Source organism: Ylistrum balloti, unplaced genomic scaffold (genome assembly GCF_031769215.1).
Source record: "Ylistrum balloti isolate Yb309-2 unplaced genomic scaffold, AGI_CSIRO_Ybal_v1 Utg369780, whole genome shotgun sequence".
Lineage (NCBI taxonomy): Eukaryota > Metazoa > Mollusca > Bivalvia > Pectinida > Pectinidae > Ylistrum > Ylistrum balloti.
Window position 1 is genome coordinate 259930 of NW_026781969.1, and position 27571 is coordinate 287500.

General features: G+C 34.9%; 3 protein-coding genes across 3 annotated transcripts; 2 read left to right on the forward strand and 1 right to left on the reverse strand.

Annotated features, from left to right (window-relative positions):
• Positions 1-381: 381 nt before the first annotated feature.
• On the reverse strand, positions 382-4542 carry LOC132544096 (uncharacterized). Its single transcript, XM_060207663.1, has 4 exons — positions 4422-4542; positions 3086-3153; positions 1761-1877; positions 382-467 (listed from the first exon to the last, which is right to left on the reverse strand). The coding sequence occupies exons 1-4, from the start codon at positions 4540-4542 to the stop codon at positions 447-449; spliced, it is 327 nt and encodes a 108-aa protein (XP_060063646.1). The 3' UTR covers positions 382-446.
• A 1751-nt stretch (positions 4543-6293) lies between these two features.
• LOC132544086 (acetyl-CoA acetyltransferase, cytosolic-like) lies at positions 6294-16790 on the forward strand. The gene is made up of 9 exons (XM_060207654.1): positions 6294-6390; positions 8845-8979; positions 9448-9629; positions 9953-10070; positions 10922-11065; positions 11252-11374; positions 11941-12095; positions 13784-13894; positions 14363-16790. Exons 1-9 carry the CDS (start codon positions 6294-6296, stop codon positions 14531-14533), a joined length of 1236 nt encoding a protein of 411 aa, XP_060063637.1. The 3' UTR covers positions 14534-16790.
• A 6834-nt stretch (positions 16791-23624) lies between these two features.
• LOC132544087 (uncharacterized) lies at positions 23625-27269 on the forward strand. The gene is made up of 5 exons (XM_060207655.1): positions 23625-24012; positions 24429-24800; positions 25256-25348; positions 26465-26552; positions 27005-27269. The coding sequence occupies exons 1-5, from the start codon at positions 23625-23627 to the stop codon at positions 27267-27269; spliced, it is 1206 nt and encodes a 401-aa protein (XP_060063638.1).
• The last annotated feature ends 302 nt before the right edge of the window (positions 27270-27571 follow it).

Sequence of the window (27571 nt, forward strand, 5' to 3'; positions counted from 1 at the left end):
AGTTTGTAATAGCTTTTTCTTAAAATTACTGGATGCAGCATCAATCAATAAAAAACAATTCCAGCACTCTCAAAGAGCAAAGAATTAACAAAGGGAATGTGGATCTGGACTCATAATGGAAGATTATTGGGCCATATGACCAGAAACATTAAAAATATTACAAGGTATCAGCACATCACCTTATAAATAGATTAATCATTTCACACCTCATATCAGCATTATTTAACAGAAAGCACAAGGTTTATCTTATTTTGTTTGTGCATTTAATAAATTACTTCTTGAAAACACTAACATAGTCTTAACCTTCTAAATTAAGTTTCACAGAAATGCTGCCAGATTTTCAAGTTTTCTCTTGCCTAATGAATGATAAACAACAGAGTCTTATTTTGGTGTTCTACCCGATAATTTATTTACAAGAAACAGTGCTGGCTCCATGAACTGCTCTTCTAGAACATGATCATCTGGCCCTGTAAAGATACAAAATACAGTGTGCTTTAGAAATGCATGTATTTACCAAAGTCTTGACAAAGATCTGGAATTCTGAATTATAACATAGGTGGTATAGAATTGGTGCAAGAGACATATCAACTGAAATATTGTTGAAAATCACTGGTAATCTTTCTTCAACAACATAAGTCAGGTCTATAGAATATGTAAACATTTGGCTGACATTTTCTTTGCAGATACAATATGAAAATGAACAATACATTTTAAAATGTTTGCCGTTTGACAATGTAGCATCAACAGAAAGGCTTGGTCACCGAACATTAAGAAAGAGGTTCAACAAGAGCCTATACTCCATGGATTGCTGTTTATATCCTTCCTTTGCACGACCCTTACTGTCATTGACCAGTCCTCAGCTTCGGTGCTTCCACCAACGACATGATCTACAGAATTGTCCATTTGTGCAGAAAGGACATACCAACCTCAATGTTTTAATAGGAATGTGCTGTCAGTAATGGAACTCTGTGCATTAAACTACCTTTTGGTTGAGTGATCCAGTACAGTTTGATAGTAAATGAAATGAAAACTGAAAACTTGCACAAATGATTTGCTAAGATGACTGACCAATTTTGAACTTATACTCCTAACATCACTTTGAAACCCAAGTATTACTCTCATCAGTTTTAAAAAGCAGCAAGAAGACAGTAAATGTGTATAAATAATGTGTGAATTTCGAAACTGTAGTCCAAGACAATTAGAATAAATATAACCAGCTAGATTATGTCTTCCTTCAATGCTTTTAGTTTTCTTTTAACTACATCTTCAACATTTAAAGCCCTAATGTAATAAATGCATGGAATTTGAAAAGTATACAGACTGTATCATTCAAAAAGAAAACGAAAGTCACATTGTATTCCAAGCAGATATCTGGTTTTCAAATACAATAAATAACAATGCAATACACTGTGGTAATTTACAAATATACTGAGCAATATGGTATCAGAATTATGTGACAAGATGATTACACTATGAATTAAGCTAGTGTTAACATAAAATATTTAGCATTTCTTTTTTAAACAAGATTTTAAACTAAATCACTGAAGGTCAAATTCACCATTCCCAGTCAACATTCACACTGTAAAACATATGCATATAGCAGTTATACTAAGCTTCCAAATTCTCTTTACTCAACTTTGTTACATGAGGTTGATCAAAAACAGAGAAAGCAACTAAATGTATTTATGAGTAATTAACATATCTCTGACTATAACAATCTCTTTTTTATTTGAATATGAGTAATATTTTAAGGATCATACCTTCCTCTTCTTGTCACCTCCCAACTCAAAGTGTTTACAGCGTTTAAGTGACAACTGTTTCCTGTACTTGCATGTGATACATTCCATTCGTAGTGTGATTTTCTTTGTGGTCTTTGCCTGAAGTCAGAAACAAAATATGTCAATGCTGCTATTAAATCTAAAATAAAAATTATATAACTAATTCATACTAATATTCAGTTCAGATAGAGATAGCATGTTTACCATTGAAAGGCCTCAAATAAAAAACAATAGTGTCAATGTTTCACAAATCTGAAGTAATTATTAGTTTAACATTACTTTCTGTTCAAAACAGTGCAAGTTTCATTGTACAACAGCACATATAGCATTAGGAACAAAAAAGTGAAGTATAAAGTGACTATGACATGCATCCTCTTTAAATGCAATTGACAAGATTTTTCTCATTTTCTCTAAATATGCAAACGAGTAGTAAAATATTATCTTAATGGAGAGAATTGACCTCCCATTATCAATATTAATAGTATCCATTTGCATGTACACAGCAAATCATAATCGGACATCTAAAAAGTATAAAGCATTTAAAAATGAAGAGAATAATTGCCCAGACAATTATTAAATCAGATCAAATCTTAAAAAGAAGGAGAGTGGTGGTTATTGGAAACAGGCAGACAAAAAAAAGCAAGGAAGGGCAATTATTAAAAATGAAAAAATTCAAATGTCAAAACAGCATTTTTACAATATTGTAGTCTAATCAGTGTGGATTACAAACAGGACATATTACTGTAAAAGGTAAGTATAATATCCATTTAATTTGTTGCTTTATCATATAGCAGGTGTAAATGTTTGCTGAATGTTAACATTACCATGTAAATAATGTGACCATCAATGCTTTCCTCTACAGCAGAAACAAATAAAAAATATAGAACAGTCTGCGAGTACAGATAGCCAGAGAGGACATGACTGCAAACATAACCATAACCCATACTTAGAGAGAAACTATTATAGGATAGCACTAAAGCATTGATCTGTTAGTATCTAGGATCAATTGGACAATATTTCGGTTACATAATTAAGGTAAGTGCTGTGTCTGTGGAGAAAAAAAGAGAGGGGTAACTGCCATTATTGGAGGTTTATGAAAAACCAATTAAAGGGTAGAAACAATAACAACAAAAAAACTTGTTTGGGGCCTAAAAGCAAGTACAAAAATGTTATGGCTGATTCTCATAGCATGGGCAATTATTTGAATGTATGTGTTTTTAAAAGCTGGTTGTCAATCCAAATTCTGTTCCATACTCCAATCCAATGTTTTTAAGTTAATTGATCACAGCTCTTGTTATTATAATCACCTTCTTTCTAAAAATAGGCTTGGTCTGACCTCCGTATCCACTCTGCTTTCTGTCGTATCTTCTTTTTCCTGTGACAAAAATGTCTACTGTAAGATTTTTGTAATGGAATAAAAATGATGTGGTCATATATATAATATCTTGTACAATTTTTGAATCATGACTTCATATTCAAATTTGAAGTCACAATTTTGCTTTTTTTGACACCTTTGTTTCAAAGCAAGTAACGCAAGACGAAATAGTCATAAGTTGTTTGTTGTTTGACAATGTAGCACCAACAGAAAGGCTCAGTCACTGAACATTAAGAAAGAGGTTCAACAGGAGCCTATACTCCATGGATTGCTGTTTATATCCTTCCTTTGCACGACCCTTACTGTCATTGACCAGTCCTCAGCTTCGGTGCTTCCACCAATGACATGGTCTACAGTATTGTCCATTTGTGCAGGAAGTTAAAGAGAAAAGAATCATTTGATTTCTATCAAGAATACCGTTTTCAACCAAATTAATGCCATCTCCAAGTAAGTACATCTATATTCTTAGAGGTGGGTTTGCTTAATTAATGTTTAATTCATTGCCTTGTTATTACACTAAACTGATAAGTAATATGGTTGCATTTAAAAAAAATTTTATCAGTGCACCAATTCAACAGAAACTACTATTAGAATATTTGTTCAATTAAGTATTCAAATATTTGTTTTATATGGTCCACAATTTTAGGAAAGCTTGAAGTATACACTACACACTATAATGTTTTTCCAATACTGAACAAAATGGTTCATAAATCTACATTGGCTCATTTTTTTTTGTAATATGATGAATGCAGCTCGTAACTTGGTTAACCAAAAAGGTTGTTAAAAACACTATCAATTTCTCAGCCTAATGGTCTGCCTTATGAACATGGTTTTAAAAGTGTGAAACGAACAAGAAAAGAAGTCACAGGAAGTGGTATGATGTGAAGACACAAATACATCCTCTCATATTTCAATATTCAGAAAAAAGTATTGTTCTTAGCATGTATCAATCACTTTTTTTCAATAGAATTACCATCTTACTTCAAAATGTATGAAAATAAAGCTAAAGCCAAATCCAGTACAATGGTGGCCTGGATAACTTTGTCCATGGATGAGACTGTAGGACAATTGAGAAGGGGCCTACAAAAATGCATTTTCATATACAACTGAAACCAAACTGCAAGCTTTTCAGGTGTAAAACTTTGAGCATTGAGAATACATTGATAAATTTACTACGACTCTTCAGAGAAATCCAAGTTTTTTCCTATTATATTTAAGGGTACACTTCTTCTGGTAGCCCAATCATTAGATTATTTAAAAGCATTTACCTTGGGCGTACAGGGAAGCTCTTCCTGTCTTGTACTGGGTAACTTTATGAAGGGTATGCCTCTTGCATTTTTTACCCTTGCAAAAGGTTTTCCGTGATTTCGGAATGTTAACCTGAAACATAAGAAATGTGATATTGATCAAAAGTTCATCACCATTAAATTCCACTCACATCTTAATTAAAGATTGTAAAGACATTGAGACAGGTACATTTACAGTCTGAAGTCCCAATTATCTAGTTGATAGCCACTACAACAATGACAAAAATATAGCAACCAATGGCAAAAGAGCAAAGCCCTTTACCAGTAACATGTACAAACAACTGTGGTCATGGTAACATTGATACACTAGGATTCTAAGTGCCATGAAAGTAGTTACTGTAGTCCCCTTTTTACAATACTATATATTTAGCCTTGCTATACTTTTTAAGAAACTACAAAAAACTCCAAGCCGGTTTTAATTTTTCAGTGCATGACTACTGTAAGTTATGTCAATTGTAAAAAAACACACAAGCATAACTTGTCATCTTCTTAAGATCAGATTGTAGTAAGTTTCCAATCTTTAGATGAATATTCTTTGCATAAGATGTCATAAAAATGGTGTGATTGATCACTCGATTGAATGCAGTGAACATAGGATTTTAGGTTATCTAATGTAAAAGTACTTGTATGTGACAGTCTATTCTGTGTTTTTGATGCCAAGAATTATCTAATTTACATTCTAAAGATGGTAATATACCACTAACCAGCAAAGCATTGTGCATAAGACTAAAAATACATTTTCTATCAAAGGTTTAAAGAATTATTTAAAACCATCCACATAATGCTGCGAGATTTGTTGTTCTTTCAGATCAGGTGATCTGGTTATAGGTGCCCTACAATTCGGAAATGTAAAAAATTCAAAGTAAAAATTTACAGTGAATGCACTGTACATCATACAGAAAAGGTAAACCATATCACATACAAGATCCAGCCTCTGCAAGACTTAAGTACAACAGATTTTGAAGGATCTTGCAGATTGGGTCACCAAAAAGTAGGACTCTGGATTTTCGATTATAGCTAACAGAGGAATATATCTTTAACTGAACTGAACCATATACTTGTCTCACGGAGGCTACATCGATTGGTGGTATCTGGCGAAGGTTGACATTTCAATCTTACACTATATGTGACATGCATTAGTACAGGTTTTATTGATCAAGTGGTCTTTGAAGTGTGGCAAATTGTAAGAATATCAAAGTTTTGTTTTGAGAAGATTTGAATGTCATCTGAGGATTTTGAAGGAGCAAGATTTCCATCTACTATATACATCCAAATACCCGTCTTTGTAAACCGGTCACGAGTTGGTACCTACAGGCTGCACTGTATTTATTCTAGAACTACGTGAAAAATAGTTCACGTATTCAAAAATACATGAACATGACACAGCAGGCTGGATGACAAAAAAACGACATGTATCTATTCAAATGCTGCGCTCCATTCAATCATGACCTGTCCCATATTATGAAACATAAACATCGAAGTAGTCTGTTATACGTCCCTGATTTGGGCCAATACCTGATAATACATTCTAAGCGACTGTTTACATGTGTACATCACGTTACAAATAAGTACAAAAACATTATCAATCATGAATATAGATCAAAACTAAACGTAAAATGGAATGTAAAAAGCTTGTATCTTTAATTTCATAATATTCACTAAGAGCAAGATGGCTAGTAACAGTCGATGCTTTGAGATAGAACGGTGACATCGTTATGAATTTTCTCACCATTTTGCAGGTCGGTTAGAAAAAGGAAGTGGATTTGCGCAGGTCACCTAATCTTGCCTCTCAGACGTTTGTAAGCAAACTCACGTCAATGGCAATTTCGAAGCATGTCAATGACGCCGACTAGACAGGAAGCTGGGAAATCGAAAACAGAGATGACACATGTAGATGTTGTTATCGTTTCAGCAGTCAGGACACCGATTGGTACGTTTACATATTCACTTCTTCATTTGGAGGAAAACATGTAGGCAATGTTTAAGCATTTAATGACAGTTAATTGCCTATGGAGTACCACGTGGTGCTTAATCGGATTATTGCTGTATATTAGTTTGCAAAGGTGGCTAGTGTAGTGTATTTATTTTCATGTTTGTAGTATGGAAGTTGTTCAGAATTCTTGTTTTATAGATAATACTCGACATTAAGCATGGTTTGTAGTAGATAGGCAAAATGTCTATTAGAAGAGAATGCATGATTCCACAGGAGCAAATCTGGCTATGTACAAAACGTAGGCAGAGTTGGATATGTAGCCTAATCTGACTATACATAAATATGGCAAATGTAAAACATCCAGGTGAGGTCAGGTCACATTTCTTTCACGCTGTTAAAAAACGAATGATGAATCACGTAAGTTAGTGATATGAATGTTTTTGGCTATTTGACTACTTTTGGAATTTCATTGTTACATATTATTAGTGTGAGAGAACATGTTCTTTACTTCTTGTTATTACTTATGCATCCATACGAAACCTGTATATACTGGTTAGTTGTAGACATTTCTGAAACTAGGAGCACATGGTCTGCTGGTACTAATGTTAGGAAGCATTAGGTTATATACATTTACGTTGGGATACTGTACTAGTTGGGTTACTTAGCGTTATCTGTCAATAGTTGGCACTAATGTTATGATCCTACATTGTCTACTTGTATATTTATTATGATCTATCAATAAATAGTTGTTTGTATATATTGGAACACCTTGTTTAGTTATTGGATACATCTGTGCTTCCGCTACATCCTAGTGGTCGAACCTGGATTTAAAAGGCCTGTAACATTGAACAGGAGGTCCAGAGGGAACTGTTGTGACGGCCGGTGACTCCTGATGAATAGCTATACAATCACGGTTGGGAATTAACAGGAGTTCCGCCTGGTTACTGCCCTCTCTTGACACACATGTATCGTTTGTGTGTGGCCGGAGCACACATGTTGGAGGTGTACTGGGACATGTGACTTACTCACTGCTAATGTTTTATAACAAAAAAAACCTTTGTCTTACCAACTCCCTAGATTTCTCATCTATTTTTTCTCGTTGTGTGCACCACAATCTCGACCAGGTACAGCTCAGTTGTTTACATTTTCCCTATATACATAGTCAGGTTTGGCTATGCAGCTAAATCTGCCTATACAGCCAAATTTGCTGGTGCTCCACGACCTGTCTGTCATTACTGAATACACCCATCAGGCATACATATAGAAAAAATGGACGACAAATCCAGCAAGTTGATAAAACAAATGTGTTTTGTCATAAGACACCATTTCCGGTGAGTTGGTTGAATATCGTCATTACAATAAGACTTTTAGATCTGAGCTGTGATGTTTGACAGAATAATGTAGGGAATTGAAATAAAGTAAGTCAGTAAATGATCGGTTATAACACAGCATTTAAGTTGCATTACGTGCATGTCATATAAAGGTGTTTTGAAGCTGATTTATAAGATTTCAGTGTCTGATTTCACTGCCAGATGAGTGTATGCCTCACTGATATCTGACAATTTAAAGATGTTTGTTGAAGTCGGACGACAGTTTTAGGTCATCATATTTAGTGAATCATATACCAAATAAAGGGAAAAAGATGAAGGCAATATCTCGAATGGTTTACTCTGTTGACAGATGAGGCAAGAACTAGTGGTTCTGTTACTTTATTACTTTATGTTCTGTGCTGATCTGAAGGAGGCTCCAATTTTTTCTTCTTTGTTAAATACATTCAATATATTTATAGTTCATGGATAGATGGTCAGAAGCATTTTTTGACCTGCATCATGGCAAAGTATGATTTTGTTGAATTCAATTTTTAACACTGTTAAATAACAAAACAGCACCTGGAGATATTGATCATGTCACTTTTCCCAACCCTAACATACTTCTAATGAATTAAAGCGAAACATTTTACTGAGACTAAAATTATGTTTTATTATTCATACCATGGTCTTGCTATTTCTTGATGGGATCTTCATTGTTTTACATTCCTTAACTGTCGGGCACAGCTGCCTTTATACTACCCCTACAACATAAGAGGTTGCTGGTCAGCTTATTTATGATCTGCCAGTTGGGATCTCTCATTTCAGAAGCATTATTTCTTGATGCTTGTTCCCCCCTCAAATTAGGGCCAGAAGAAATATTCAATTTTGTCTCTATTTATGTTTAAATCTTAATGATGACTATGTGTACTTAGAGAGTTTAGGCATTAATTGTCTCAATTTAAATTCTTGAATCTATATATATATAATATGGAGTTCCATCAACACAAAAAGATTATTGGGATAGTTGGACAGTGAAATGGTAACATAGTCTGGGACAAAGGGAAATTATAACTTGAGGAATACAATGTTTATATACTTAAGCTTAACATTTACATACTTAAGTGTTAAACTTTAATTTTAGGTTCCTTTAATGGCTGTCTTTCCACCTTAGCTGCCCATGAATTGGGATCAGTATGCATCAAAGAGGCTCTCCAACGAGTTAACCTAAAAGGAGATGATGTTTCAGAAGTTATTTTGGGACAAGCACTCTCAGCTGGTTGGTATCAGGAATTGTAATGTATACAGGTCTTTATTTGGATTTAAATTGTAAGATTTGCTTAATCTCACAATATTGTAATGTTGTGGTATATATTTTGGCAGTTTCCACTGAGATCAGTTAATCTATAAACAAGGTCAGGCCCAGCAAAGAACAGGAAAAAGGACTAAATTTTAATCGTGTTTATGGTGTTAAATATTTTTCATACAAAATTATTTCACTTGCAATGTGAATGATTGTAAAAGTTTGCTCTTATTTACATTTTAATTTTACATGGGAACAATTCTTAAAAATGCATAAAACTTCAAGTGAAGAATTCAAGACTTTTATGTAATCCTCCACTTAGATGAAGAAAAATTACTTATTCCTGTTTGAAGTGAATATTACCAGATGTAATTTGCTTCAGTTGTATACTTGAAAACTGTTCTGGGGTAAGGTAATTTTTTTGACAAATTTTGGTGGTCAAAGGACAGGGACAAAACCCAGCCAGACAGGCCAGTGTTAAGGCAGATATTCCAGTGTCTGTGCCTGCCTGTGGAGTCAACATGCTGTGTGGGTCCGGACTTCGGGCCACAGTAATGGGAGTACAGGCTATAAAGTCGGGGGATGCCCAGGTGGTGGTTGCTGGAGGACAAGAGAGTATGAGTAAGGTATGAGCTGTAACATTTTCTCTTTTGAATAAAAGCCTATTACAAAGACAGATTTGCCATGATATATACTAGACAACGTAAATGATGGACAATTAAGGGTTTTATTTTTGGCTAAACTGCATTACTTTTGGTGTTATATGGTCAGTCAGAAGCATAGATATTGATTTTAGGTTTCTAGATCAATGATTTTCAATCTATGCTAGGATGCTTCGTCATCAGAAGTATTCTTATGTCTCATATTGAAATCTTACTGGTTTCATTTATATGAGGAATAGCGAAAGACTTTCAAATTGATACAATTCACAATGTACTACATTTTCTAGGCCCCACATTGTGTACATATGCGCTCTGGGACAAAGTTTGGTGATGTGTCTATGACTGACACCATGCTGTCAGATGGGCTGGTTGATGCCTTCAATAAATATCATATGGGAATCACAGGTAAGGTGATAAGATCAAACCAAATTAGTATTATGAACAGTTGAAAAAGCTCTTGAACTTAGTCACAAATGCTTTAGTGATTGTGGATTTCATTTTAGTAAAACAATACATGAAGAAAACCTCCCATCAAATCTTGTATTACTGTATTTGAAATGCTGCCATGTCTATGAAGTGCCAATAAATTTTGTTCAAAAGTGTGTGTTTGGATTTTTGGTACATGATTGTTATGTTCATCAGTTTCAAATGAAAAAGTATAAGGGGAAAATAAAGAGAAAAAATAAACTTATAAAACAATGTCCCAGCTAAGCTTCCAACTGTCCAGTTGTAACTGGTCACTCTCCAGTTCTCGGAATTGCCAATTCATTATTCCATATATGCACCACCATCTTGCTACATTATGAATACCTATGGCCTTAACTGAAAGCCATGATTTTGGAACTACATATGTAGAATGTTATCTTCCTAAAATTGTGTTTTTGTATCAAAAAAGAAATTTTATGGCAAGTTAAAAAAATCAGTTTGTCTTTTTACAAATTGTAGTGATTGAGTAGTATTAAATTCACTCTTAGAGAATTATTAAGTCGAGCGTTGATCATTTAGAAGATTTGCAATACTGACTCTTTCAAATGCCCTGCTTGCCAATATGGTGGAGGGAGAAAGAAAATGACTTGGATTAGACTTATACATATCATCCAACAAGTATCTATGGACAAGTAAATCTTGAACAACGTCCCCATGTTGTCAGATCACCTTGTTCATTTGAGATATACATAACCTCAGATCAGTTGTTTAGTTACTAAGATCATTTGAATTATTAGATAAATACTAATGTCATTTTCATTCTCTTACAGCTGAGAATGTGGCTAAACAATGGGCAGTTACCAGAGAAGACCAGGATGAATTTGCCCTCAACTCTCAACACAAATGTGAAGCTGCTCAGAAAGCTGGCCATTTCAACAATGAAATTGTTCCAGTGACAGTCAAAAGTAGAGCAGGTGAGAATGTTTATTGTAGTACATCCTTAAATGAGATATGATATCATATCGATACTTGAATAATCGGTACAGACTGTGAACAGAAGAAAACATGACTCACACTGACAAGGCTTCATATTAGGATGTTGATAGTTAAAGCTATGAGGAAGTCTATGATACAATGTTACAGGCAGATTTCATTAATAGGTCTGACTGTGGTTGACAAAGATGAGTTTCCAAGGGCGGGCTGTACTCTGGAGGGACTCAAGAAGTTACGTGCAGCATTTATAACAGATGGTACTGGTACAGTCACACCAGGCAATGCCTCTGGTAATGATTAAATTTGTCTTTCTCTTTTGTCAGGTAATATGTCTCCCATCTATTGTTAGCAAGTAATCTTTATACAATATATATTAAATGTGTATGATAAAGAATGTATACAGTTATGTAAAACTAATATGTATTACTAGTTATTTACCGGGCATTGTATCAGAGATTTTACCAATTCTTTTAAATGATGATGAAACTGTAAAGCTATAGATCCAGTTTTCATTCTTGTCTGTAAAGTTCAATGCCTTCAATGGAAATAAGTGTGTGGAAAGTTCTAGCATTACTGTACACCATGTAAAAATCATAGATCATATGCACAGTAATCAATTCCAGTCTGTTTCAAGACATTGAAGTAAATTGAAGTTACTTTCAAATTAGTTTGTTTTGATATACACAATATGTTTTCTTTTACAGGTTCTTTAACAACTTAACTGGTATATACCTAATATAATATACTTTTATCATCGCAAACATTTCTACCAGCTAAATTTCCCTAAATATGTTATGTGTTTCAATAATTTCTCTTTTGATAATAACCTGCAAGTTTATTGCTTCATTTTACACAGGACTAAATGATGGTGCTGCCTGTGTAGTATTAATGGATGGAGTTGTGGCAGAAAAGCGAGGTCTTACCCCAATGGCTCGCGTGGTTTCCTGGGGACAGGCTGGAGTTGATCCCACTGTTATGGGGACAGGACCAATACCTGCTACGAGAAAGGCGGTTAGTTATCACACCTATATTATCTTAGATAAAATTTTGGATGTACAATATTGGAAGATGTTAATTACAACAGATGAACATCCACCATTTCTTGAGAAGCACTGGATGGATCTTTCTCAAATTTCATATGAAGGTTTCCCTTGGTCCCTAGTTGTGCTCATTTGATTGGGTCTGATCAGAAAAACAAAATGTCCGACAGGCGGCCATCTTGGATTTTGACTTTGAAAGTTTGCTATTGCTATTTCTTGAGAACAACAGCATGGATCTTCATCAAATTTCGTGTGAATGTTTCCCTTGATCCCTAGTTGTGCCTATATGAGTTTGGTACTGATCAGAAAAAGAATATGGCCAAGAGGAGGCCATCTTGGATGTTAACCTCAAAAGTTTATCGCTTTTTCTTGAGAAACTGCACAGATCTTTCTGAAATTCATGCTTATGTTCCTCTTTGTCAATTATTGTGCCTATTTGAGATTGGTACTGATCAGAAAATGAAATGGCTAAAAGGAGGCTATCTTAGATTTTGAGTTCAAAAGTTTGTTATTGCTATTTCTTGAGAAATACTGCATAAGTCTTTCTCAAATTTCATGTATAGACTCCTCTTTGTCCCTAGTTGTGCCTGTTTGAGTTTTGAACTGATCAGAAAAAGAAACTGGCCAACAGGCTGCCATCTTGGATTTCAATGAGTAAAGTTTGTTACCCTTATTTCTTAAGAAGTACTGGATGGATCTCTCTCAAATTTCATAATTATGTTCCATTTCATCTCTACTTTTGCCTGTTTGATTTTGGAACTAATATGAAAAAATGGCTTATAGGTGAGCATCTTGGATTAGGCAGGTAAAGATTATCATTGCTATTTCTGCAATGGAATGTTCAAATTTCTTATCATTAAGAGCTAAAACACAAAAGAGAAGAGCAAATAAAGATCACACAATGTTGGTTGCCAAGATCCCTCTGGGATCTCTTGTTTTATATTTTTTCTGTTACCATACTAGAAACATAGGGGAAAAAAAAACACAAAATTTGTGTTAACTTTCCTTTCTGGGCTACAACTTCGAAACCATTTCTTTCATCTCCATAAAACTTTCTGTGTATATATAAGGTTAGTGCCCTGGTTAAATTTTTTTTCTGTTACCATGGAAACAGATCACATTCATCACAGATTTCAGGTTTTCTGGACCAGTGCTCTGAAAACATTTAAGATAATTGGCCAAAACTTTGACGCTTACTAAGCATGTAGTATCTATTGCTATGGAGAAGTTATCCATTTAAATTCTTTTTCTGTTACCATGGAAATAGATAGGCCAAATCACAAAGTTAAGATTTTTCTGATCAGTTTTCTTAAACCGTTCAAGGAAATTACCTTCTCTTCCTCAAAAACTCAAAAACTTTGTAAAGGCATCAAGCTAGTACTCTAGTAGAAGTTTTTCATTTCTATACTTTGTATGGAACCATTAAAAAATAACAAATAGAAATTAGATATTAACATATATATATGATTATGTGTCTTTCTTTTAAACATCGGGGCACAGGGGATAATGTAACGCTTTGCATTATCTTGTTGTTATTCAAAATGTAATTGTATCTTATCAGATATATTTCAGAATAAAAAGGTATACTACACAAACTGAAGGGGGAGATAATTTACAGTCTGCTATGTATAAAATATTTCTTAATGCTAAAATCTGTAGTTGGAGAAGGCAGGTTGGAGTATTGATGATGTGGACTTATTTGAACTGAATGAAGCATTCGCTGCCCAGTCAGCTGCAGTGGTTAAGGAACTAGGCTGTGATCCCGGTAAGGTAGGTAGAATTAGCTACAGAGTGGAGAAAGAGGTTGGGGTGGGAATGATTATTCATCTTCCTTTCTTTCTGTCAGACATAATTTTTTTTTTAACTCTAGAGACATCAGATTTCTAACTGTACAGACATTAGATTTCTAACTGTACAAATATCACACCTTTAACTGTAGACATCAGATTTCTATCTGTACAGACATAAGATTTCTAACTGTACAGACATCAAATTTTTATCTGTACACATATCAGATTTTTATCTGTACAGACATCAGATTTTTATCTGTACACACATCAGATTTTTATCTGTACAGACATCAGATTTCTAACTGTACAGACATCAGATTTCTAACTGTACACACATCAAATTTTTGTCTGTACAGACATCAGATTTCTAACTGTACAGAGATCAGATTTCTATCTGTACAGACATCAGATTTCTATATATACAGACCCATTCTTCTGTTTGTTTCAGGTAAACATCAATGGTGGAGCTATAGCTTTAGGTCACCCTATTGGAGCTTCTGGATCTCGAGTGCTTGTCACTCTCCTCCACACCCTCCATCGAACAGGGGGTAAAAAGGGTGTGGCTGCTCTGTGTGTGGGTGGGGGTATGGGTATAGCCATGTGTGTGGAGAGGATGTAAACAATACATGGCTGTATATTGGAACATTATTGTTTTTTTGTTTTAACTTTTCATTTGACCAACTGGTATGTAAATTTGTCACAAATTGGTGTTCAGAAGTGGATTAGACCAGATTTTGCTAGTAGAATTCATTATTGGTAAATGGTTAGTGACTAAGAATTTAAAATATAGGATGTAGCTATTTGATTTTAAGGATAGCCTCCCCTGTTTGTATGACTTCCTTACACTATTAAATCCATTGCAATTATTTTATGAAAAAGCTTGTCAGTTATGTTTCATTCTTCACAGTATTTATAATTACCAATTGCTATCGCTCTATGCTCTTAGCTCTTTGCTTCAGTGCAAATACGTTTTTTTCAACTGTTGTATTTGAAAATTCTGTGTACAGGCACATAAAAAATGACAACAGACTGATGCTGCTGATTGTGTTAAGATTGTTAGCCAATAAGGTTCCCAGAACAAACACTTTTATGATCCAGATTCATTTGTGTTAAAATCTCTGTTGTCTAATAAGAATGACAAACATCAACAAATCATGTCAGATAGTATGATCAAAGTTTTGTTAAGTCCTTGAGCACATATATTGAGAAGAAAAATGTAATAAATCAGGACTTGATTGACATTCTAATGAGAATTTAAATGGCAATGAGAACTTATTGTTTTTTAAAAGCAATTAATCTGATTCTTCCTTGATACTAGAGGAAGAGTCACAATCATTGCCTTGAAGATCTATTCCTTAGGTCACCCTGCTACCTAGGGTTATACTACAAACTGTTTTTTATAATGCCACTGAAATATATAATATTTACCATATCAAATTTCTCCTATCTGTGATATATTAAATGTGATGGTATTATGTACATATAATCAGAGTTTTAGTTAATGAAGGAACATCCTCTGATATGTAAAGTATATATAAAATATTTGTTTATGTAAATTAATGTCTCCAGAACACTCTCATATTTGCGGCAGCATTCATATACGTAGGTAGCAGTACACAGTTTCTCATTGTGGCCATGGATGACATTTTTGTTCATTAGATTACCCTATTATATAGATTTTGATTAAAATTTATAAAACAAATCCATGCTAAAATTGGTCTTGTCATGTTGAAGTGGTCAATGTGGGGTTTCATTTTTTTCAGAATGATATTTTAGCTTTGTGTTGGAGATTACTATTTGGGCAATCTTAAATCTACACACCTAAACAGGAAATGAAATTTTCGTAGTGTTTACTCATGGTCATGTTGTCATGTTGCTGAAATGTAAGCAGTTTATCACCATGACAGTGTTAAGACAGGTGTTAAGAAATAATTTTTTTTCTAGAAAGTTGTAGTGGTGTTAGGTTGGAATTAGCAGTATTTTTGCATTTTTAGCATTTTTGAGGTAGTTACCATGGCAATCACATGTCAGAAATCGGAGGAAATTTTTGATTTACACAATTCTTATCTCTCTACTATTAATAAAATTGTTATGCAATTTATAAATATTTATACATGTAAGGATGTATTTCTCATAACCAAACTACCAAACCTGTATATCCCAAACATGACCAATAATTTCAGGAAAAGTAAGTTAAATGTTTCCTGCTTCCTGAGTTTTATTGAACAACGTACCTGTAATTTTATTGAACCCTGTACCTGTAATAATGATTAGAGATGTTCCTATGAGTTATATTTGTCAGAATTTGAAAAAGAGATTTTATCAATTTAATTGAGATTATGATAACACAATGAATGAGATGTGGAGATAGAAAAGAATTTTAAAGTTTGCCTCATCATTTACAATCTTTGAGACTGTATGTCCTCCAAGTCACAAAATCAAAATTTGACAATCATGACCAGTATTACAGTACATTTTCATCAAATGCACACATATTCTGTGTCTTAATTTGTTAACTATAAGAATCTGAAATAATTTTCAATGCTGATTATTAAACTATATATATTTTCCCAATGATTCATATGACCAGATGTTATTGTAGGAGTCAAATTTACTACTTCCTGTGTATATTTGTATTGAAAGGCTATATTGGTGAAAGTGGAAGGTTTTTGATATATAACCTGTTATTGTGTAGTCCAAAGGGTTCTGATTATCTATCTACAGTTTTATTTTTGTTTTAGACTGTGATTGGGGCAAAAACAAAACCACAGATAAATAGTCAGAACTCTTCAGACTAGCTATTATGCAGACAATTTTTATGATGACTGACTTGTAATAGGGATTATTTGTACCATAATGGGTGTAAAAAAAATAAAATGAAAGATTTTGAAAGAGTTATGTTATATCTGTTGAGTTAAGGTTGTCAGTGTCGTCTCCTTACACCAATCATTGCAAAGTCCACTATAGTGTTATGTCATAATTATAATGTATGGTACAGAAGGACCTAAAACAAGTAAGTCGTGAAAATGGCAATGTAAAGTACATTAAAAGTCAAAACACATAAGTCATGAAAATTGTAATGTATAGTACAAAGCTTTCAAAACACATAAGTAATGAAAATTAAAAGGACTAGTACAGTAACAGTCAAAACAATTACAACATATGTAGTATAGTAGCATCCAAACCTAGTAAGTCGTGAGAATTACAATGTATAGTACAATAACATCCAGAAATGTGTAAGTCGTGAGAATTACAATGTATAGTACAATAGCATCCAGAAATGTCATGAGAATTGAAATGTATAGTACAATGACATCCAGGAATGTGTAAGTCGTGAGAATTACAATGTATTGTACAATAACATCCAGGAATGTGTAAGTGGTGAGAATTACAATGTATTGTACAATAACATCCAGGAATGTGTAAGTGGTGAGAATTACAATGTATTGTACAATAGCATCCAGGAATGTGTATGTCATGAGAATTACAATGTATAGTATAATAGCATCCAGAAATGTGTAAGTGGTGAGAATTACAATGTATAGTACAATAGCATCCAGAAATGTGTATGTCATGAGAATTACAATGTAATGACTTTGCTGGCTATGTGAATCAAGTCGCGAGACTACTTTTTTAAAAATTTCAGACTACACAACTAATACAAAATAAAATTGCGGCCCGTTAGTTAATAAGAATCTGCGTGTTAACTGAAAAGATACAGAGACATACAATAAGATCATGCGTTCCGTAATCTTCTTATGCTTCGTCGACAACACTCTCTATGCAAATCTTGGTCAATTCAAGTAAGAAATGTCATGTTCACAAATAAGAACAACGGCACCAACAGGTATACCAAGATGCATCAAACACGTCCAACTTATATTGAATAAGGAAATTGACGCCTGTTAAGCTTCCTCCATCAACTTTAATCTCTCGAAACCTTTTGTTATGACGGTGTTAGTTATATTGAAAATAAACCCTTGAATATCGAATCAACAGCGTCTAATTCAAACACTTAAGTTTGGAAATACATGGACTTGGCTTTCCTTCAATTGAAAATTTACACAACGAAATTGAAATCATCATTCTTATGCAGGTAAAAATCTATGTCCTTTGATATTGCTGTAGGAAAAGAATCAGTCGTATCTTTAATTTCCAATTCAGATGGAAATACTATATAGTCAATAGTCATTAAATTTCTTCTGATTTAAAACAAGACATCGCCATGTATAATACATTTGAAAATGAAATTGAAGGACTAGACAGGAACTTTGTGACCATTTTAGAGAAGGACACAGTTTGTTAACTGAATCGTGTGATATCAGTGTTGAATCCTTCACTAATCAATCACATGACTACATCACTTTTATAAAAAGGTATATAATCATGTGACTACATAAGCGGTGAATACATTATTTAGTCACATGACTACATCACTTTCATAAAAGGTACATAATCATGTGACTACATAAGCGGTGAATACATTATTTAGTCACATGACTACATCATTGCTGCAAAAGGTACATAATCATGTGACTAGATAAGCGGTGAATACATTATTTAGTCACATGACTACATCACTTTCATAAAAGGTACATAATCATGTGACTAGATAAGCGGTGAATACATCATTTAGTCACATGACTACGTCACTGCTATAAAAGGTACATAATCATGTGACTACATAAGCGGTGAATACATCATTTAGTCACATGACTACGTCACCGTTAGGTATATATCTAATCATTTTACTACATCAGTCGAGAATCACAAAGTTACATGAGAACATCCCTGCTTAGATACGTATCTAAGTCTTATGGCTACATCGACAGTGGATACATGCTTCATCAAGAGACTACACCATCACTAGGTACGTAACTAAAATACTTACTAAACCTTGGTAACAAGGTCAGAGGTATACTGCTAGCTATGCAGTGTTTATTTATTGTTATTCTGATAACCTTTTATCTTCAATACTGTTTATGTTAACTTGAAAAATAAGCTGGTTGCTTTAAAGTTCGGTTTGATTGAAGCATTTGTGATTCTATTTTATGTTTACAGTGTGACCGGTGTATTGATCAAGTCAGCCGCTGTGGTTCTCGATAACATGTATCAAGATAAATACAAAAAACATGTTAGATCATAAAAAATGAAAACTATCTGAAACAAATTGGGAATACTACCGTGAGTTTTCACATTTCCATACCTTTGGGCTAATTGTTGTGTGCCGTGAATTAAGGAGTCCGGGTTTTCGTATAGTCCTTTATCAATATTCAGGTTGCAGTTTAAATTGAACACGTCTGGTAATTTGAAGGGTTATCCCTGTGTTTCTTTATACATTCATATTTAATTGTATCTCGGTGTCGATTTAAAGATGTTGATAATAACGATACACTAGTGAGTTCAGAACGATGTACCTCTTTGTCACAATATTTATCTTGCTACTTTTTAGAGTTATATTGACTTGAAGTCTTTTGATCTAGTCATCGTGAGTGGCATTGCTATGCGGTGAAATAGTTATCGTGCTAGTCAGCATTTTTACCTCAATTTTCTATGAATAATTTTTGGTTCGTAAGACAACACTACACAAGAGTGATGCATTTATAGACAAGGAATGTACATTTAAAATAGATGGATAGATGGATGGATGGAGGGAAGGATGTCGTCAATACACCACCGTTTTTATCTCGATAAAATCAGTGCTTGATATCTGCTGCCTGGTGATAATCTTGAACACCACAAGGGCACCCGGGTACATGTCGGCTGATAAGCAGACAGATGATTAGCGACAATGGTGGATTGCGGAAACATATTTCGTGTGTTGCTTTTCCTGTGGTGTTTCGCTGTCCGTGCTGTTTACGCTGGTAAGTACCTTTTGTTGTAAGTATACTAGTGTTACTCCATGCTTCGAGCAAAGTTGTCAAATACATACGTATTATTGGGATTAACTGCATATCATGGATTAGTTTTCATAACCAGTCTTACTTACATCAAACACGGACATTATCCTGTTATCTTTTCCACAGAGAGAAGCCAATATGATTTCAAAATTTCATGGCGTCACAAAAAGGCACCAAAGTGCAACATTAAGAAATCAAGATGTCAAAGTGATATCTTTTCTTCAAATTCTAGTCACCTTTCGAAAACAAGTTTGTGTGAGATAGAAGTAAACTGCTTCCACTTCAAAACCCATTTGCAGTACCCTTGTTCAGTTTTCATTGCATCGATATCTTTTTCGTGTCTTACAATGAATTTTTAGCCAGGACGTATCTGGTTTGGATGAATTTTTAGCCAGGACGTATCTGGTTTGGATGAATTTTTAGCCAGGACGTATCTGGTTTGGATGAATTTTTAGCCAGGACGTATCTGGTTTGGATGAATTTTTAGCCAGGACGTATCTGGTTTGGATGAATTTTTAGCCAGGACGTATCTGGTTTGGATGCCTATATTTAGAGTTGTAGTATTCGGCTCTTTATTCCGAATACATGTATGTTCTCTCGGTGACCAGAGAGTTATTTTGATACAATACCGAACAATTATTTTGTTTAACCATGTAATTATGATAAATCGTTCGTGTGCTGGCTGTAATAGGATAAAAAGTTTCGTACCCAAATTTGTATAATTGTCTAAGTTGAATCTGTGTCTGCCTGCCATTAGGATCCCCCCTTCCCCCACTCATTTAGGGGTAGATAGTCTGGTATTCTGGATTTAGGAAGTCGAATTAATAAACGCAAAATTTTGTCGTCAATAAAATGAAACTGCAAGATCATAATAGCAGATATGAAAATCCATTCAGTTACAGATTCAATGAAAAAATATCTATTTCAGCATTGGAATACTTACAGATGACATCCATGAGCATATACCAGCTATATCCACTTCATGTTGAATTCACTTTTGTCAAGTTATCGTTCATGATGCCCAGAGATGCCAACTAAAAGAAGTTCAATGCTTATATATATATTTATCACTTTTTCAATTTTTATCCCGTTAGAAGGCAAGGTAACCTCAATATGTTTATATTTCTTGTAACATTTTACGGCTGTTGACATTTCACGTACTAGCAATAGTCAATTAATTTCGGTACGATTACATAGTAGCCCTATCACACAATACACACGTGTGTAATGTAAAGTCAGGGAACGATGGCAAAGTCCGGAAGATTCTTATTGATTAATCTCCGACTTTTTGTTTTTGTGGTTTTTTTTTTCATCAACTCCGAAACAAATAGAACAACAAACGTATCAGTGAAACGTATTAAGTGAAAGCTCCTCACAAACGATTTTATAGGACACAATATTTTTACAAAGGACAAGAATTCTGTAGTTAATGGGTTTCAGGCCCCGAATTGGGTATACTGCGCATTATCTTAGAATGCTAACATGCTCCTGGCTTAAACGCAAGCAAAGTTGTAACAAGGACAAGATATTTTAACAAAGGACAATAACTATGTAATTAAGGGGTTGCGGGCCCTGAATTTGGTGCACAGCGCATTGTCTTAGTATGATTAATGCATGCACCAAGTTTCATTATCCTAGTTTAAATGCAAGCAACTTGAATTTGAAGCTCTAGACGCAGAATTTTTAACAAGGGACAATAACTCTTTAATTTATGGGCCAAGGGCCATAAATTTGGATGAATGGGCATCACCTTAGTATGACCAACGTATACACCAAATTTCATGATCCTTGCTTAAATGTTTGCAAAGTCATACTCCGGACACACAAGGACGGACGGCAGGACAAACGGACGGACAAAGCGGCGACACTATGCATAGGGAGCATAAAAATCGCGGTTAGACGGGCAAAACCCGTGGAACAACCGACCACATACCTGGGTTACGCTGTCAAGTTATTTACGAAGCAAATAACACATACTTCCTCATTGTTTTCGTAGAGAGAGAGAGAGAGAGAGAGAGAGAGAGAGAGAGAGAGAGAGGGGGGGGGGGGGGAGGGGGGGGGGTTGACAATTTATTATCTTTTATTATTTTGATAGCCTATATATATAGCATATAAAGATTTACTCGCCAATCATGACATAAAACCGTCATTGGGTCCCCTGTGTCTCAATGTTTGATTTATCTAGAGTAACGGGAAAGATAAAGGATCATACACTATTTTTAGTAAAGTACACATAAAAAATCTACAATCGGAGGAGATACTTGGCTGCCTAACCTCTGTTTAGACTGTCAAATATATCCAATAGATCAATATATCTCTATCTCCCCGTCGGATAGAGAGTGGGAATCCTAATGCAATGATTGTACAAGATAAGGAATCTCAATCCTCGACGTAATATTATTTTTTATTTCCAACTAAATACTCAGCAAAGACTCATGATTGTCATCGCATATCAATAACTCCAATACGACCCAAAACTGCCTGTCGTCGAGATAGCGACAACACTACATAGGGAAGCCAGGTGGGAAATAGAAACCTAACCTTTGACAACTAAAGAATCTTTCTCTGGGTGTGGAGTTCTATTACTTAATCATCTACCGCTACTAGTCAGTGATAAAGGACACCTTAAATAACACTATTAGTCAACGATCATCCACCTACCACTTCCTACTTGTATCACAGTCCGTGATAAAAACACGGAATACAACATTTGTGATAAAACACTATAGCATTACTTGTCCAGGATACAGACACATTTCATGCTACTTTCAGTTCCCGATAAGACAAAACATTTACCACTGTTTGGCTCTAATTAGACGGTTACCCGAACACTGAAGCTACAGACCTTGAGTCACCTATACGATCCAAGATAAGGGCACCATCACACGTGTCACATTCATGGAATGTCCATGAATGATGAAAACATTGACTAACATAAAAGTCAACTTGGTCGTTTTCATTGGTAAGCAACAATCGGGTTTGACATATTAGAAACATATATTTACATGACATCACTGTCTCAACTAATGAGAAGAAAGTGCATTTTAAGACATAATTGATAAAATTCAATGCATGACCATCATTAAATCACAGCGCTTGTTCCATTTGATCTATAACTCTGTCGATCGATAATGAATAATTTAATTTAGTTTTCAAGACGTGCCGGATCCAGGATTTCTCTGAAAAGAAATTGGGATGATTTGGCAAATAATTTTATTATGAAAATGATATTCATGCAGCAACGTATATGCGTCAAGGCAGCTACGCACCTTAAGGCTCATCGTCCACCAATAATAAAAATTTTAAAAAACCTGCTACATATGGATATGATACTTCTCTCTTCGGTTCCATCCTCGAAAACTGGAATCAAGACGTGTAATTCTTTAGGTAATAACATAAAGATCTTTGCTAAATCCCCAGTTTGTTCTTTGTTTTTCCCTCATGTGTCTGTCATTTATAAAATCATGACAAAAAAAAAGTCAAAAGATTTAAGCATATTTTGAACTGAAACCAGAATAATCATGACAAGACACTTCATTCTTTAAGTACGGAACGTGGGGTTGGTGCAACCAAAGAACCGAAAACCTTTCTTAACAGCTTCTATCGGGCAACACTTCTATTCGAACTAAATGATCTCTATTGCATTCTAACAGGATTGCTGATATTCAAAGGATATGATTAATTAATAACGAATGTGAACATCACCTGTGGATTTATATTTCGCAGTTTTTATTAAAATACATTTAATCTCATCAGTAAAAAAAATTAGTTACTGATCAAGTGTTTTCATGCTAATGGTTTCCTTTGGCAATGTTACATTCTACCATTGCAGATCAAGACACCAAACATGTGTATGCATGTTACGCCAAGACGTTTTTCCCGAAGTGTACTGATGACAGAAAGATGGCTATCCTCGGATTGGAATACGGCGTGAAAACTCCATCAGTGGTTTGTCCTCTCGAGACAGCCACAGCAGGGGCGGATCAAAATGGTTCGTGCTGTTCCTACCAATCGGGTGACTGTTTGGTTCCGATCACAAAATACACGGAAATACTTCAATATTACGCTGCTTTCTCCGGCTTAACACAACCACTTACCCAACCCCAAGCAGTGTGGCGGCGGATCGTAAACGGTGATAACTGCACCGTCGGTAGAACGTTCTCAAATTATCTTTCTATGGAATACCAGTGTATTGCAGGTAGGCGAACAATTTAACCATGATATATGAATATTTTAATTTCGATGTATGATACGAAAATGCACCAAGACTTAAAATAAACAATTGTGTTTGTGGAAGATTGTTGCCCACGAACAAATGTCCGTTATACATTTAATTATCTTGCATCTTTTTGTCATGCATGTTATTATTATTCCCGATTTCACGAACCCGTATTTGCATCAAAGTATCATACCATTAAGTTTTATAATTCATTCGATTTTTGTGATCATCAGTCAGTTATATAGGGTCAAAGGTAACACATACAAGACATCTTGCATGAATAAACCAACAAATTTAATTTATTTTCAACTCATTCGGTAGGCCACACGTGACAAATTTTTATAGTGAAAAACTCGCATTGTTTTTACTCAAAGTTGATATCTCGTTAATCACAGACTCTTCCATAATAAACATGGCGACTGCTGCTTCGCTTTCGGGCCACTTTGTCTCTGCAATGTACCCAGTCATAGAAGGGGAGGATGCACGCGAGCTCTGTGAATGTACAGTCACGAGCAATCAGCCAAAACTGGACATCATTGCGCTGGACATGCGTCTTGAATGTTATGCTGCATATGAAAACATCACATGTAGCGCCAACCATTCGTTAACATTCACGGATAGGGAACAAAAGAAAACGTTGGTCAGTGAAACTGACAAAGTTCTTGGTCAAAACAACGTGGTCTTTAGCACACAGGGTTCCAGTTTGACGATCACTTTTCGGCGTGATAATGGGACTCGTCCACAAATGGTTTGGTTCAGTGTTCAAGGTAAGTCTACCCTAGGTATTCTTAGTTTGTAGGTGGCTTCTTTACAGACGTAACTGTTTGTAAGAGAACAACTAAGATTATGTTCCTATTAAGTTTCGCCCTATGACTACAGAAACATGGTTCCAGGAAAATATTGGGCCATGATAGTGCGATATTTTATTTTACTTAACAGATGTATATGAACGGGACTTTGGAATGATTTCTTTGAACAGTTTGTGTTTATATTGTACCTCCTGTCAAGGCTATATAAAGGTACTGTTGATCCGTAAATGTCTTGGTCAACAAAATATTTATCCAATAATAATGCATTTAAGATGATGGGTTACTTACGTATATATATAACACGAAACAAAACAAACTTTATAGAACGTTTGAAGAGTCTGCAATACTTATTTGTTTTAATGTTCCGCTCCTTGCTCATATGACATTGATGATTTATTGAACTAATTTCACAGGCAGAGAACCTACTGCCATGATAACCGTCCGCTGTAACAAACCGGAAATTTCGACAAGATCCACAGTGAACACCACAACATCGGATGAGGAAGGTAACGTGTCACTCAATTGTATATTCAGTCCAACAGCGAAAATAATTACAATGTAAAACATAGTTTTATACTTTTTAAAAGTTTGGAGACAAAATACATCGCCGAAACGAATGTATTGTTTAGAGCAAAATGAATTTGCTTCGGGAAAGACCCTCATATAACAATCGTTTTTGTCAGTTTGCATTGACGTTTGGCACTTGCAATCTAAGTATGACAGCCCGATTTTGGACCCAAAGAGTGAGTTTATTTGTTGCTAAAAAGATATATATAATTCTAACCAAGTGGTCATATGGCTTGTTGCAAACTAAACAAAGCAAAGTCGTGTACATGGTAGAGAAGGGCCATTTCAAGACAGCGATGAAGCATACTGTACTTGGTATCGGCAGTCATGGTCTCAAGCCTCGACTTGTGCTATTTTCTGTAGTTAGTTGCAGACTAACAATATTTAAGATTTGAGAGCATCTTATATTCATTGTTAATATAGCAAGATTAAAAACTGAAAGCGTGTTTCTAAACGGAGGAGCCTTTTCAACGGAAATTCAAACTATCAACGATGTATGTCCCTTCAGTTAACATGTGACTTTATCTTAGCACAAATAATCACATAAAATATAGACATTAAATAGTTAAAATTAACACTACACCCATTAACTTACTCTAGTATGCAACCTCAAGTTTCATTAAATATCTCCCCTACATTGCACACATTTAAACTTTCGGCAATGTCACTATTCCGTTTTGGACGAAACCCAGTTTCGAGTAAATATGAAGATAATCGTAAGTTTGAGTATAAGATCTGTACTTGTGTGTTGATGTCGATCAAATAGTTTTAGTATGTGTAACGATTCAGGACCCGGCTCGTTTATCCGCACCACCTACAAGACAATATTCCATACAGAAAGGATTTCAGCAACACGCAAGAGCCAAGCATTGGCCGTTGCACATAGTAGAGTGTGATATGCACGTTATTTTGCAACTGTTCAGTTAAGAACACCCATGTAAAAATAGGTGGACGCACAAATTAATGATAAATAGCGCCAAGGATTTACTAAACCACGTACTCAAGTAGGCAAACAATTTCTCTTCCATATCTTTAAAAAGATTGCTATTTTTCAGATGCCAGCCTCACCGCTATTATAGCAGGAACTGTTAGCGGGGCCGTCCTTATTCTTCTAGTCATTGTCATTATGGTGTGCAAAAACAGGTATCTACTAATATTGCACAGTGTAAAGCTGTAATCACCTCATAAGGCTTAAGGCTGCATTTAAACACATCGACAAATAAGGCTATAATCAATACACATGTTCACGGAAATTTTACGTACAGATCATTAAAGGATAGTAGAGAACTATAATACAATAACAGAGTAACAGAAAATGTCAAATCTGCTAAATTGTGAATACTTTCTACAGAGGAAACAAGCACCGACTTGGGAATACAAAATTGAACAAGGGGAGATAAGCCAGATGATGGCAACTGTATGTGTTTAATTTCTTGGAAGCGTTGTGGATAGGTAACTTACTAGTAATGGTAGTTTTTAACTAATGTTAACTTAATGAAACAGTGTAAAAGGTGTTACGCTGTGCATTACATAGTGATATTATGAGTGCACATTGTAAATAACATTTCACAAACAAAATTTTCTGATCTCTTCAGGTCTGATCTGGCAAAGGCAGAGAATTTTGCAAACAGAGGGAAAATAAAGCAGGTACCATCCAGTGACCATCCAAAACCTAAACAGCCGCAACAGAAAACAAATCACCAACAGAGAGGAGGCCATGAGGAAAAGACTAATCAGCAAAAGAGAAGACAGATGAAAATCAATTCTCCAAAGGGTTTGGAAATGAGCATGAATGACCCTGTCTACCATGATGTCACGATCCCGAGTCAAGGGCAACGACAAAAAAAGGTCACAAGATAAACATTTTCATCATCAAATGATGTCTTTAGGATGTCATATAGTAACCTCCTTACTGAGAAGACTGACACCATCTCTAGGATTGTGTGGTGATATTATTTTCAACATTGTACCAATCTATTGTTTTGTTTACATTATCAGGATCATCAGTGACATTGTTTCTAGGTCAATAAGGCAACATCTGAGATGGCACAGTGTATAATTCTATGACATGTTACTAGGTTGTCATGGGGACCTTTGGATTTGGTACATGTACATAATTTCTAGAATTTCCTGATCAAATAATCATGATGACTACAGTACAC